At 38.2% G+C, this 15,695-nt stretch overlaps 1 protein-coding gene and 1 non-coding gene across 4 annotated transcripts in view; both read right to left on the minus strand.

The window, feature by feature from the left end:
• The window catches only part of ATP6V1H (ATPase H+ transporting V1 subunit H), a 125,450-nt gene that overhangs the window by 71,648 nt on the left and 38,107 nt on the right, over positions 1 to 15,695 (minus strand). For all 3 annotated transcript variants that reach the window (XM_073892769.1, XM_025870598.2, XM_025870597.2), the window contains 2 exons: positions 12,702 to 12,799; positions 2,162 to 2,354 (listed from right to left, as the gene is read on the minus strand). In XM_073892769.1, coding sequence (XP_073748870.1) covers positions 2,162 to 2,354; positions 12,702 to 12,799 — 291 coding nt within the window. The remainder of the gene's footprint in view (positions 1 to 2,161; positions 2,355 to 12,701; positions 12,800 to 15,695) is intronic.
• Positions 7,284 to 7,390, minus strand: LOC112823791 (U6 spliceosomal RNA). The gene has a single exon (XR_003208146.1). It is a non-coding gene; the product is annotated as a U6 spliceosomal RNA (small nuclear RNA).

The following is a 15,695-nucleotide window of genomic DNA, read 5'->3' on the forward strand; positions in this document are numbered from 1 at the left end:
CATAGTCATTATAGATTGTTAAGAATAAAGTTATGGAACAGTATTTATAACATGACGTCATTTTATTTTTAAATACAAAATTACATACCTATTTATATATTTATCTCTACGTGCTTAGAAAAATCTGAAAGATGTTAGTGACTATGTTTGGCAAATGTGAGGTCTATGCCATTTAAATTTTTGCACTACATCTATACTACTTTTTAGTTTTGATTTGCTCTTGTTTATTTAAAGAAAGCATAAGAGTAAATAATAGTTAAAAACAGACCTTGAAGCCAATAACTTGGATTTGTATGTCTATCAGCAATGTGCCTTCTCTGTCTCAGTATCCCCATTCATAAAATGAGAAGACCAATACTAATACTAATGATACCAATACACTAACAATAACAACAATAATTACCATGTTATAGGGCAGTGGTAAGCATTAAATGAATTAACAAATGGAAAGCCTTAGAACAATGCATAGCACAGAATAAGCACTTTCTAAACTGCCCACTATTATTACTCTTGGGTAGCATCCTTAAAAGACCCTAGGGTCAGTTCCATCCACGTCATTGCAAATGGCAAGATTTCATTCCTTTTGATGGCTGCATAATATTCCATGGTATATATACACCACATCTCCTTTATCCATTCATCTGTCGATGGGACACCTTGGCTCTTTCCATAGTTTGGCTACTGTGGACGTTACTGCTATAAACATTGGGGTGCAGGTGCCCCTTTGGATCACAACGTTTGTATCTTTGGGGTAAATACCCAGTAGTGCAATTGCTGGGTTGTAGGGTAGCTCTATTTTCAACTTTTTAAGGAACCTCCATACTGTTTTCAGAGTGGCTGCACCAGCTTGCATTCCACCAACAGTGTAGGAGGGGTCCCCTTTCTCTGCATCCCCACCAACATCTGTCATCTCCTGACTTGTTAATTTTAGCCATTCTGACTGGTGTGAGGTGGTATCTCATTGAGGTTTTGATATGAGGAATTCTTAATCTCAGGAAACAAACTGAGGGTTGCTGGAGTGGTGGGGGTGGGAAGGATGGGGTGGCTGGGTGATAGACATTGGGGAGGGTATGTGCTATAGTGAGTGCTGTGAATTGTGTAAGACTGTTGTATCACAGACCTGTACCTCTGAAACAAATAATACATTGTATGTTAAAGAAAAAAAGAAGATAGCAGGAAGGGAAAAATGAAGGGGGGGGAAATTGGAGGGGGAGATGAACCATGAGAGACTATGGACTCTGAGAAACAAACTGAAAGTTCTAGAGGGGAGGAGGGTGAGGGGATGGGTTAGCCTGGTGATGGGTGTTAAAGAGGGCAGGTATTGAATGGAGCAGTGGGTGTTATACGCAAACAATGAATCATGGAACACTACATCAAAAACTATAATAAAATTAAAAAAAAAAAAGAAAGGGAAAAAAAAAAAAAAAAAAAAAAAAGACACTAGATCAGCCAAGTCATCCCTCAGAAGCCAATTAAACCCTAAGGTAAGCAACAAAATGATCAACACACAACTGCTATGGCAAATACACTGGGTCTGGGCAACCGATTAACAATACTTTATTTCTGTGTTACAGCTGCCTGGCAGCCAGAAGAGCTAGGATTCCGATTCTAACTCTCCTCTCCCTCTTGTCCTCAACTCCCTCATCTGTTCAAGGGAGGAAGCTGACTTAAATATCACCCAAATTCTAATATCCTAATAGGACAACTTTACTAAACAAAATGATTATAGATCTTTTGGAGTTGCCCCAGAAAGACACTGCTCATCAGCAGATCCAGAATCTGAAATACAACTCTATACTAAAACAAGGGCCCCTTAAGAGAAAAACTTCCCTAACAGTGTCTTGGAACACAATGCAACAAAAAGGGATTTCCTCTACATGAACATCATACAATTACATCTCCTGTAAGTCTGTAACTCATATATTTTACGCACTTAAATGGTTTTTCCTCAATCCCACTCCCCCATGCCACAATACAAATTAGTGAGATTTTACTCTATGTTCACCAAGGCCCAGTAGTTTCATAACTACATGGAGAACAAGCCATTTTTTCCCACCTGCTAAAAATCCCCCAAATATACTTCACAGGGAAAATGCCACACACACAAACGCGCGTGCACGCGTGCACACACACCATTAAAAAAACACCACAAAACACTTACACGGAATGCTGCAAGAATGATTCTTGTCACTTTCTCTTTGACAGATTCTTGAAGGATATCGGACAGGACAGGAATGATATTATAGCGCCGCAGGTGTTCACACATTTGAGGACTGAATGCCAGGAGCCATATTGAAAAAATCATTTGATACTGGAGTTGAAAGCCACACTTGTTACTCAAAACTCCCATGATGCTGAAAAGGAACACACATTAAGAAAACATTTACTATAACAGTGCAATAAGAAAAAATAATTATTTATTCTCTTTTTGCACTAATGGAACAAGTCTCTCTGAATTATGTCCTCAGTTTCTTTTCTGCCAGAAATAACAAGCAAGGTAGGCCCCTACTTATAGAGGGCCATTTCCAGCACAGCCTCACTTAAGTCTCTCTCCAAAAGTCACAGGACTTCAGCATTCAGCAGCACCTGCTGCAGAGAAGCAATGAGAAAGGAAACACAGACTTGTAATACGGCAGAAGAAATAGTAAGACGCACATAAAAAAGCTAAAATCAAAAGGACTTGGTAACACAAATAGATGTACAGCTTGATGAAGTTAGAAGGTATATTAAGATTTTTGAGTCTGGATAACCAAGAGGATCATTTATACCTTTAAAGATATTTTAGGAACCTCACACAGAGAAAAGGGGATGAATTTGGAAAAAGCCCATCATGAGTCTGAACTGGACACAGCCAATCTTTAACTTTGGGGGTTAAAACCTCAGAAGCTTCTAGGTGAACCTCTCACTTTACTGATATGGAAACTGGGAAAGCCATATGGAAATGAAAGAGGTTACGTCAAGTAAGAAGACAAAGGAAATTTCCCTGGGGAATGCCTACATGCAAGCAAAAAAGAAGATAAACCACTAAAAAATGACGAGAGACATTATGGGTAACTCAAAACACAACACAAAGAGTGAACCCTAACGTAAATACGGACCTTAGTTAATAAGAATATATCAATATTGGCTCATCAAGTTAAAGAAATGTACCATACTAATGTAAGACGTTAACATGGGAAAACTATGGGATGACAAGTATATATGGGAATTCTGACTTGTGATTTTTCTGTAAACATAAAACTGCTCTTTAAAAAGTCTATTAATAGAGCTACCCTACAACCCAGCAATTGCTCTACTGGGTATTTACCCCAAAGATACAAATGTAGTGATCCGAAGGGGCACCTGTACCCCAGTGTTTAGAGCAGCAATGTCCACAGTAGCTGAACTATGGAAAGAGCCCAGATGTCCAGCAACAGATGAATGGATAAAGAAGATGTGGTGTGTGTATATATAGCGATCAAAAAATGAAATCTTGCCATTTGCAACAACGTGGATGGAACTAGAGGGTATTATGCTATGCAAAATAAGTCAATCAGAGAAAGACAATTACTATATGATCTCACTGAGATGTGGAATTTAAGAAACAAGGCAGAGGATCATAGGGGAAGAAAGGAAAAAATGAAACAACATGAAACCAGAGAGGGATACAAACCATAAGAAACTCTTAATCTTAGAAAACAAACTGAAGGCTGCTGCGGGGGAGGGGGGTGGAGGGATGGGGTAACTGGGTGATGGACATCAGGGAGGGTAGGTGCCATGGTGAGTGCTGTGTATTGTGTAAGACTGATGAATTACAGACCTGTAGCCCCGAAACAAATAATACATTATACGTTAATAAAACAAATTAATTAATTTTTAGGGGCGCCTGGGTGGCTCAGTCATTAAGCGTCTGCCTTTGGCTCAGGTCATGATCCCAGGGTCCTGGGATCGAGTCCCACATCGGGCTCCCTGTTCCGCGGGAAGCCTGCTTCTCCCTCTCCCACTCCCCCTGCTTGTGTTCCCTCTTTCGTTGTCTGTCAAATAAATAAAATCTTTAAAAAACAAAAAACAATTTTTAAAAATAATAAAAAGTCTATTAATAAAAATAAGTAAGATTTTTAAATCCAATTTTATAATCTACAACTACTAATTTAGTGGAAGGCTTATATTTGTGCCATTTCTCCATTTTTGTGATTTGTATACAGTTATAAATTTGCTGAACTGCCCTTAATTTTCTCATGCTTGATTTCTCCCTTACCTCTTTTCTACTTGGGGTTGTTAAGACTTGCTTTATTCAATATTGATGTCAGTGTTTCAAAAACTGTAAAATCAAGTCCTTCTATGCTATTAATACCCTAGTACCTACTTTCCTTTTGCTCTCTGACTGCTCCACTTATTAAGGTAAGCCTTCTGCACTCTGTTTTGTGATGCTGTGGCTGAGACTTTAAGCTACACTTCTGCTCCGCCAGCCGGCTCTGCCAACAGGAGCGGCTAGAGGTTGACTGCCAAGATGGAGGAAGAAGAGGCTTTGTCCTGTCAGCTTCCTGCCCCTGTGAGTACCACTCCAACAACAGTCCTTCACCTCCACAGCAGCGACTGTGCTTTGCCGTGGCAGCGGCTGAATTAAGTCTACAACGCGCTGGCTGAACAGCCTCCCTGCACATGTTCAGAGAGAGCAACACCAGCCATCTGGGTCCCTGACCTACAAGGCCCTTCCTCTGAGCTCAGGAACACAAGCCCTGGATTAAATCTCAGTTGAATACACATTCCTTGAAGCATGTAAACGTTCATAATTCCAATCTCTTACCTTTGCTCCACAACTTCAGGGGAAGCGTCTCCACCTGCTACCTCTCTTGACACTTGAGAGTTTTGTTTTCAGACACCTAGTTAACAGTTCTTTATATTAAATTATCTCTGTTAACAAATCTGTAAATGTCCAGAAGGGTTATACAGAGCACCGGACCAATACGCTATTGCTGAAACCAAGACAAAGATTTCAAAGGAAGCAGCAGTCAACAATGATGAACACTGCAGAGAAATCTCAGAGCGTTCAAAATTTGTCTACAATATATATGAGTCTGTTGAAAAAATAAGGAAGTCTTCTATATCCAAATATTAACTACAAGAAAATTCTAATGAAGCAAAATAAAGTTCCTATTTAACAGAAAAAGGAAGGGTTTCCCCTAGAGGCAGGAACCCTAACTCTGAAGACAGTGGAGCATGAAAACATGCTAAGGGCTTACAAAGGACACAAAGGCCCAAGATAAACCTAAATACAGCAATTTAACATTTATTGAAGATCTATATGGCAGGTACACTGCAAGGCACGGGGCACTTGTGGGGGGCAAATGGTGGGCAAAAACAGACACTGCCCATGTCCTCAAGGAACTCAGAATGCAGCGCAGTGGGAGGGAAGGATTCTCAAAGGAAGTGACCCTTGAGCTGAGACCTAAAGAATGAGTCAGTATCGAGCCCCATTTAGGTGTCTGCTATCCTTCTCAAACTGATGAGTTTAGTGTTATTTTTAATCATTGAAAAAGTTACTAAATGATGCTATAGAATCCTGAGTGCTACCTTTGTTAGCTATTTAATACTTTCCAACTAGATTATAATTTTTTAAAGGAAAAGGACCATACACTTCTTTGTATTCCCTATAATATGCAGTACATTACGCAGAGAGCTCAAAAAATACAAATTGTCAAATCCAAAATTAGAAGGCTAAGGTTCATGAGCCAAAATAATTATTTAGTGTTCTATTTTGCTTTTAATTAAGGTTTTAAAAAAAATCAAGCCAATGAAGGGCACAGGGAGACAAAACAGCTAATTTACTGGCTGACTGACACACTTCTAGCTAACTGCTGCTCTTCAAACCCATGAGCACCTTGCACCTCATCACACAACATCACCCAATAATATAATGTTTTGATGCTTAAAATAAATCTTACCTTTCATTTACGTACTACTTTCATTATATACTACTTTATACTTTCAAAATACTTCAATGCCAATTAAATCTGTGGAGGCAATTATCCCAGAAAAGCTTCCTTTGCTCCAGTATTTAATGAATCAGTGCTATCAGACTTTCTAGTGAAGTCAATATGCAAGACAATGCAAAGTATATTTTTGGTCTTACATAGGTATATAAACATTCAGAAACAGTATTGTATCATTCACATAAAAGGCTTTTTCTTAAGATTTTATTTATTGATTTAGAAAGCGAGAGAGAGAGACAGAAAGCACAAGCAGGAGGGGAGGGGAAGAGGGAAAAGGAGAGAGAGGATCTCCAACAGACTCCCCGCTCGATCCCAGGACCCTGAGATCACAACCTGAGCTGAAATCAAGAGTCAGACGCTCATCCAACTGAGCCACCTAGGTGCCCCCACATAACAGACTTTTTAACAACAAAAAAATGATATAGCTAAAAATGTTCTGGAGTTTTTAAAATAGCAGTTCTATTCTTTTCAAAAAGGCTATACTTGAGTTTTTTCCTCCTCACATAATTCCTGCTTTTGAGTTGAGGAATACCAAAAAGAAAGAAACAAAGGATATTTTCAATCCTAAACAAAAGAAATGTACACGTTTTATTTCTTCAAAAATTAAAAGATTAAATGAGTTTTTTGATTGTGATACTATCAACAAGTTAACATACTATACCTTTATTTATACCTGCTCTCAACCTAAAGGTCTCTATTTTTTTTATTACTGTTAATCTAATTTAGCAGTCATTAGTATATCGAAACGTATAGGTTGAACACGGAGTATTCTAGACTATATTTGTCCCTGCTCTTGTTGCTAAATTGAACAGTTAATACTGCTTCATGTCCTCCAAAATACTAAGTGCCAGTAACTAGAAGAGCTGCATTTGGTTAACTTCAGTATACCTTAGGGTCCACTGGACCAAATTTCAGTATTTGACTTTATTTTTGAGCAATTCTATTTGTAGAAATCGCTGATTCATCACCTTTATTTTCTTTTCCAGGTCTTCCAGAAAACAAAAAGAAAATTTTTTTTTGTATGTAACAGAATGAAATTCAACTTATTTTGCAATTACTATACAGGTCTATTGGATCCACTCATAAACCTAAGATATATTATGGGATTTCAGTGATTTTATATTATCCATTATTTGAAGAATTATACCATTTTATTATCTGAGATACTATTTCATCATTATATATTCATTATTCCCAACTATGTTAAAAAAATTAAAGACTAAAATCATAAGAAAACTGGAGAATGATGAAATTGCCTAGGAAGATGATATAATAATGAAATAAGTAATTATCCTTTCTTATTCTATTGCCAAAAATATTGCATCATTTTTACAAATTTGCATGTCATCTTTGCTCAGGGGCCATGCTATTTTTCTCTGTATTGTTCCATTTTTAGAATATGTGTTGCCAAAGCAAGCATGGCATCATTATTAAAGAAGATAAAAAGGCTGGAAACACCATCTCTTTAGTCTACCTTTAGATTTCTGTGCAATAAAAAATTAACATCATAGTCAGTCCTGAAACCACTATTCTTAGAAAAGTCTGCCTACAAAGTGAGCCTTTGGCTGGCTTCTGGGTACCTGAGTGGTAAACAGTTCCCTACACTGATACAAAACTTTTCCCTAAATGATAAAGGTGGCTCACTCTTCCTATACTGTATGCTCAAACAATATGCTTCTGTTTATACTGAACACGTGCTGTCCTTCTGGAGTCTGGAATTTTCCTGCATGCTAGGCAAAGGGTGCCTACCTGACAAACTTCCAGTAAAAACCATGGGTGCAGACTCTCTAGGGGGATGCCTGAGCAGAAAAATCACACAAATGTTGCCACATTTTTGCTGCTGGGGAAAAAGTACGCTGTGTGACGCCCACAGGAGGGATAGAACATAGGAATCCTAACATGGATTCCTCCAGATCTATTGTGTCTCTGAAATAAATCCCAGCCATGACAATGACTACAAGCTGAGTCCCTTGAGTCCTTCCGCTGAGTCTCCTGACACTGTGTTATCACTGAAATTCAAAGAATTCAGAACTTTGTATTTTCCATCCATAATGGCAATTACCTGAGGAAGGCATTTCATAATTATTAGATGAATCAGAAGTTGAAAGCAGAGACAGCATTCTGTTCTCTAACAATGATGATGAAATTGGTCATATAAGTGAAATCTCAAACTCTGAGTCTTCAGATGACTGTATCATAAATGGATTTTGTCAAACTCAAGAATCAATAAGTGAAAATATATCTCTAAGGACAAAAAAAAGGAAATACAGTATTCTCACTTATTTAGCTGTTCAACATGAAAGCCTTCGACACAATATTTTGCAATAAGAACCCGGACCATTCCATTTTGCTAAAAGGACATGTGATAGTTTTCTTTCATCTTTCATGATGTTTGTGCATCAAAATTCACTTACTACAGAAAGATTTACCATGAAAAAATTCTTTTTTTTTTATTTGAGAGACAGGGTGCATGCGAGCAGGGGGAGAGGCAGGGGGAGAGGCAGAGGGAGAGGGAGAGAATCTCAAGCAGACTCCTTGCTGGATACAGAGCCTGACACAGGGCTCAATCTCACGACCCTGAAATAATGACCTGAGCCAAAATCAAGAGTCAGACGCTTAACCAACTGAGCCACCCAGGCGCCCTAACCATGAAAAAATTCTTATTAGGATTTCTAATGGTTGTTTTTCACTACTTCTTTATTCATAATTCTGTTAATTATATGTAAAATGGCCAAATATATGTTTTCTAAAAGGTCCATGCGGCAAATTGTCATGGCTATTTTTCCTGACATACTGAAGGTTAAATAAGTATAAAAAGATTGAAATTTTGCATAAAAAATATAAGACTACTAATTTACTGAGTCAACAGTAATTGAGTATTTCATTACAATTCTACGCAAGTCCTAAGAAGAACCATTTGCAGAAGCAACCCAGCTGAGGCAGTTGCATGCAAATACTGGCTGAGGAGATCCCTCTGGCAGGTGTATCCCTACACTGGAGATGGAGGTATCGGCCCAGCAGAGTCTGATGACACAGTATCAGGAGTCTTCAATCAACTCTTCTTGCTCACCAAGGAACCTTCTGTTGACAAACTAGTTTCTGTATAGGTTCTCCAACAGATAAACAATGTCTTCACTAAACAAAAAGAGTATTTGGTTTAAGAGCAGTGACATCTCTCATTATGAATAAGTAAGTTGGGGGCGCCTGGGTGGCTCAGATGGTTAAGCATCTGCCTTCGGCTCAGGTCATATCGAGTCCCGCATCAGGCTCCCTGCTCCTTGGGAGCCTGCTTCTCCCTCTGCCTCTCTCTCTCTCTCTCTCTGTCTCTCATGAATAAATAAATAAAATCTTTAAAAAAAATGAGTAAGTAAGTTGGCTTTTTCGTAGTAAAAAAGAATTCTGTTTGGGAGTGGGGGGGTTGTTTGTTTTAGAAGTACATTTCCTAACCTGAGAGGGCAGCTCCTCTGGACCTGCAAATTAGGACCCCACAGAGAATGGTCTAATTACAAAACATTACAAAGAATGGATCATATTCATTCTTTTAGATAAGATCTTTCCTTGTTTTCTTTAAAGAAGAATTGAAACCTTTTCTTCTGAAACTGTTCCAAAAAATAGAAATGGAAGGAAAACTTCCAAACTTGTTTTATGAGGCCACCATTACCTTGATCCCCAAACCAGACAAAGACCCCATCAAAAAGGAAAATTACAGACCAATATCCTTGATGGATACAAAAATTCTCACCAAATTCCTACCCAATAGGATCCAACAGTACATTAAAAGGATTATTCACCACGACCAAGTGAGATTTATTCCTGGGCTGCAAGGTTGGTTCAAAATCCACAAATCAATCAATGTGATACAATACATTAATAAACGGAAGAACAAGAATCATATGATGCTCTCAATGGATGCAGAAAAAGCATTTGACAAAGTACAGCATCCTTTCTTGATCAAAACTCTTCAGAGTATAGGGATAGAGGGTACATACCTCTAACACTATCATAAAAGCCATCTACGAAAAACCCACAGCGAACATCATTCTCAATGGGAAAAACTGACAGCTTTCCCCCTAAGGTCAGGAACACGGCAGGGATGTCCACTATCACCACTGCTATTCAACATAGTATTAGAAGTCCTAGCCACAACAATCAGACAACAAAAAGAAATAAAAGGCATCCAAATCGGCAAAGAAGCTGTCAAACTCTCACTCTTTGCAGATGATATGATACTTTATGTGGAAAATCCAAAAGACTCCACCCCAAAACTGCTAGGACTCATACAGGAATTCAGTAAAGTGGCAGGATATAAAATTAATGCACAGAAATCAGTGGCATTCCTATATACCAACAAGACAGAAGAAAGAGAAATTAAGGATCCCATTTAAAATTGCACCCAAAATCATAAGATACCTAGGAATAAATCTAACCAAAGAGGCAAAGGATCTGTACCCAGAAAACTATAAAATACTCATGAAAGAAATTGAGGAAGACACCAAGAAATGGAAAAACATTCCATGCTCATGGATTGGAAGAACAAATATTGTGAAAATGTCAATGCTACCTAGAGCAATCTACACATCCAATGCAATCCCTATCAAAATACCACCCACTTTTTTCAAAGAAATGGAACAAATAATCCTAAAATTTGTACGGAATCAGAAAAGACCCCAAATAGCCAGAGGAATGTTGAAAAAGAAAAGCAAAGTTGGTGGCATCACTATTCTGGACTTCAAGCTCTCTTACAAAGCTGTCATCATCAAGACAGTATGGTACTAGCACAAAAACAGACTCATAGATCAATGGAACAGAACAGAGAGCCCAGAAATGGACCCTCAACTCTATGGTCAACTAATCTTCAACAAAGCAGGAAAGAATGTCCAATGGAAAAAAGACAGTCTCTTCAACAAATGGTGTTGGGAAAATTGGACAGCCACATGCAGAAGAATGAAACTGAACCATTGCCTTACACCACACACAAAAATAGACTCCAAATGGTTGAAAGATCTAAGTATGAGACAGGAGTCCATCAAAATCCTAAAGGAGAACACAGGCAGCAAGCTCCTCAACCTTAGTGGCAGCAACTTCTTCCTAGAAACATCGCCAAAGGCAAGGGAAGCAAGGGCAAAAATGAAGTATTGGGACTTCAACAAGATAAAAAGCTTTTGTTTTTTAGCAGCAAAAGAAACAATCAACAAAACCGAAAGACAACCGACAGGAGAAGATATTTACAAATGACATATCAGATAAAGGGTTAGTATCCAAAATCTATAAAGAACTTATCAAACTCAACACCCAAAGAACAAATGATCCAATCAAGAAATGGGCAAAAGACACGAACAGACATTTTTCCAAAGAAGACATCCAAATGGCCAACAGACACATGAAGAAGTGCTCAACATCGCTCAGCATCAGGGAAATCCAAATCACAACCTCAATGAGATACCACCTCACACCAGTCAGAATGGCTAAAATTAACAAGTCAGGAAATGACAGATGCTGGCGGGGATGCGGAGAAAGGGGACCCCTCCTACACTGTTGGTGGGAATGCAAGCTGGTGCAACCACTCTGGAAAACAGTATGGAGGTTCCTCAAAAAGTTGAAAATAAAGCTAACCTATGACCCAGCAATTGCACTACTGGGTATTTACCCCAAAGATACAAATGTAGTGATCCAAAGGGGCACCTGCACCCCAATGTTTAGAGCAGCAATGTCCACAACGGCCAAACTATAGAAAGAGCCAAGATGTCCATCAACAAATGAATGGATAAAGAAGATGTGGTGTGTGTGTGTGTGTACACACACACACACACACACACACACACACACACACACTGGAAATATTATGCAGCCATCAAAAGGAATGAAATCTTGCCATTTGCAACGACGTGGATGGAACTGGAAGGTATTATGCTGAGCGAAATAAGTCAACCAGAGAAAGACATGTATCATATGACCTCACTGATATGAGGAATTCTTAATCTCAGGAAACAAACTGAGGGTTGCTGGAGTGGTGGGGGGTGGGAGGAATGGGGGGACTAAGTGATGGACACTGGGGAAGATATGTGCTATGGTGAACACTGTGAATTGTGTAAGACTGATGAATCACAGACCTGTACCTCTGAAACAAATAATACATTATATGTTAAAAAAAAAGAAGATAGCAGGAAGGGAAAAATGAAGGGGGGGAAATCGGAGGGGGAGACAAACCATGAGACACTATGGACTCAGAGAAACAAACTGAGGGTTCTAGAAGGGAGGGGTTGAGGGGATGGGTTAGCCTGGTCATGGGTATTAAAGAGGGCATATACTGCATGGAGCACTGGGTGTTATACACAAACAATGAATCATGGAACACTACATCAAAAACTAATGATGTAATGTATGGTGATTAACATAACATAAAAAAAAAAAGATCTTTTCTTGTTGATTTTTGTCTACATTTACCACAAGATACTTTTATAATTGTTCTTCTATTCTGAATACCTAGAATTTGTTCTATCAAACATAGACTTTTCGGAGTTCTTAACCTCTTAAGTAGCACAGGCCAAGTGAGGGAGAGGAGAAACATTCCATTTAGTAGTTACTGACTTCCATGAAGGTTAGCATAATCTATTGTTAAACAGACATGAAAAAAAATTTTAGATGATTTAAATGTATTAATTTCTTTGAAAATGTCAAGGAGAGATGCTTTCAAATGTTATTCTACATTAAAAGTAAAAGGGCACTCACCAGTTTACCCCATCTGCTTCTACCCAGGCAAAGCGGTACTCATTGACCCGAAGCATCAGCTGCAGACACCCAGCAACACACTGCACATACTGAGAACTCTATGCAAGAAGAAGTATAAGGTTTTAAAATTGGAAAGGATTTAAAGACATGAGATCATGCACATACAAAAAGTCTGGATTTTTTTACTGAGTTTCTTATCATCAGAACATCCAAAAGTCCCTACTATTTTTTCAAAATCAATCTCCATTTTTGTTTTTCTCTCTACCTTTTAGAAATGCAGTTGATTTTCTCTGCCAAATTAAACTTACATAGTTCAAGACTACTTAACACACAGGGAAATCAAGGAACAAAGTAACTATATCTTTGATAATGGCTTGATAAATGTTATCTTGCAATGTTTCACTTAGTCCTGAAGACAGGCACTATAGATAATACTGCTCTTCGTAACTGCAGAAATATCAAAGAATGACAATAAAATTAAAAAGATAAAACCGTATGCTTTGAGATGAGCCTATATTTAAATGGTCTGAGGTGAGTCACTGAACCTTTCCAATACTCAATTTCTTTGTCCTTAAGAAGGATGATGCCCCCAAGCATACCAAAGGGGTACTGCTAGGATTAAGTAATTCATTTAGCATACAGCTAGCCATTTTGTAGAAATTCAATAAATGGGAATTTAGAAATATATATATATACACCATATAAGAAGTCTAATTAAACATTTGAAAAAGACCTTTGCTCTACAATTTTTAACAACTATCAGTTCAATAGTACCGTTCTACGGAAACTGTGCTTGAATCTGGAACGTGAAATAAACAGGAATAATATCCCCAGGAATAATGCAGGCACCTCCATTTTAGCAAAGCTAATAGCAACACCTAACCTGGGTTCTTCTCTAAATATTTGCCATGAGCCTAGCATCTATAAGAACCGAGAGACAAGAGGGATTTTCAGGCTCTAGCCTTAAAGAACATGCTAATAAAATAAAATAAAAAGAAGGAAAGAAAGAGAGAAAGAGAGAGAATCAAGAATGTTATAAAAATTCACACCTAATATATACGATGCTACTAGGCTCTGTGTTTTAACTCCAAGTTCATTAAAACCTAACACTTCAAGGAAATTCTAGGCATTCAACTACAAAAACACAAAGATATAAGTACATTTGGTGGAATTATCAAAAGTTATCAAGAAAAGGTTATCTTAGATTTTACCTAGAAAGTAGTGAACATAGTTTCCCAAAAGTGCTATTTATCTAGTAATATAATTTGCCTGGAAACTCAAAACAGCAGAAATGACCAAAAAAAAAAAAAAAGTAAATTTTCAGCTCTAAAACAATCTTCCATAATGGAAAAAAAATATGTTATTTCTTCCAATTAAGTCAGCATGTAGTAATCCTCTGTGAAAGATGAATTCCATTTTTCTTGGTTAGAGAGATAGCCTAAGCAAGGTTTCTACATATAATGAATAAAAATGCAACCTAAGGCACTGTCTCCTCTTCCATTTATCATCAATTTCCTCTCAACACAAAAATGTCTTGGTTCACTGGAAGCCTTTCTTTTCTGTGTCCATTCTACTATACTATGTTGAAATACAGGATACATTTCAAATATGGATTCTTCACGGTCAGAGAGCTTCCAGATTCACATTCTAAATGTGCTTATTAAAGATCCTGGTTCTAAAACTGCACTCGCACCTATTATACATAATGAAGCAGTCCAAACACCAGAAATCACTTTCAAAGTATATACTGATGGCAACACTGGCAAATGACTGAATTATTGCCTTCAATTAAACAAAACAGATTATATCACTTTATTATCTTTCACTCACATGTGTCCTATTACTCTCATGTGCAAAATTACTCAACAATTTTTTTCTAAATACTCAGTCTTCAATCAAGCCAACAGTCACCATCTCTACTCCCAGAGAAAGGTAATTCAGTACTGCTGGAGAAAATCATACAATCCTGCAAAGCCATCAAGCAATTCTGGTCTGTTCTCTCTGCCACTCCCCAGTCACCCATACTCACCACTACCCTCCTGTCCTACTCTCTTCCCTCACTCGCAGCAGTATGAGCAAATATACATACCACCAGTTAGAGATTCGCCAGCTGCCAACATCTCACCCCCCAAACTGATCTACACTTATGGCCATTCTTGCCTCTCTCTCACTGAGGAGACCAGCAGACTTATTCCTGTCCACACCCTCAGCCCTAGCAAAGTCTATACCCCATTCCTCCCACATGATGTTCCGTCTATCAGACCCCTCTCTACATGGGCAGTCTCTGTTTGATAGGCTTCCTCTCCTCAGCCTCTATATGTATTCAATCCTTTCCCACCTTAAAGCTGTCCCTAAGCCTTGTACCAACCTCTGCATCTTTCTTCCTCCCAATACATGAAGGTTTCTTGAAGGAATTATCACCAAACTTTTACCTCTTTTGTATCTTATCACACCATTAGTATGGCAAATTCTAGGATCACCACTGACTTTAAAATGCCAGTTCCAACAGTTACTTTCACCCGAGAACCAGACCTGTATCTTCAACTACTAACTGAACAGCTCTCCCCTGATTCTCTTCGCCATCTGAATTGACTCACCTGCTGCCCGGTTAACCTAGATCAATTGTTAGATAAATTGTTAGATCAATTGTTAACTCCTCCACCATGAAAGAAAGGTAGCTGTATATAGTATGGTAGTAGTATAGTAGTATATAGTATATAATCATTAGGAACAAAGGTTCTGGAACCAGCCTGCCACACTCAGCCACTTACAAACTATGTGACCCTGAATGAGTTTCCTATCTATAAAATGGGGATAACAGGACAAATCCCATGGAATGTCGGTATAATTTCATCAGTTAACTTATGAAAGAGTTTTCAATGGTACCTGTCATATAATAGTCAACAAACATTTGCTGCTGCAACTACTACTGTATTCTGATTTCTCCAGATGGAATTAATCATTTCCATGTGCCACATATAAATCTCTATTTGT

This window comes from Callorhinus ursinus, unplaced genomic scaffold, assembly GCF_003265705.2.
Source record: "Callorhinus ursinus isolate GAN/ISIS: 27379988/994484 unplaced genomic scaffold, GSC_fseal_2.0 scaffold5, whole genome shotgun sequence".
Classification (NCBI taxonomy): Eukaryota; Metazoa; Chordata; class Mammalia; order Carnivora; family Otariidae; genus Callorhinus; species Callorhinus ursinus.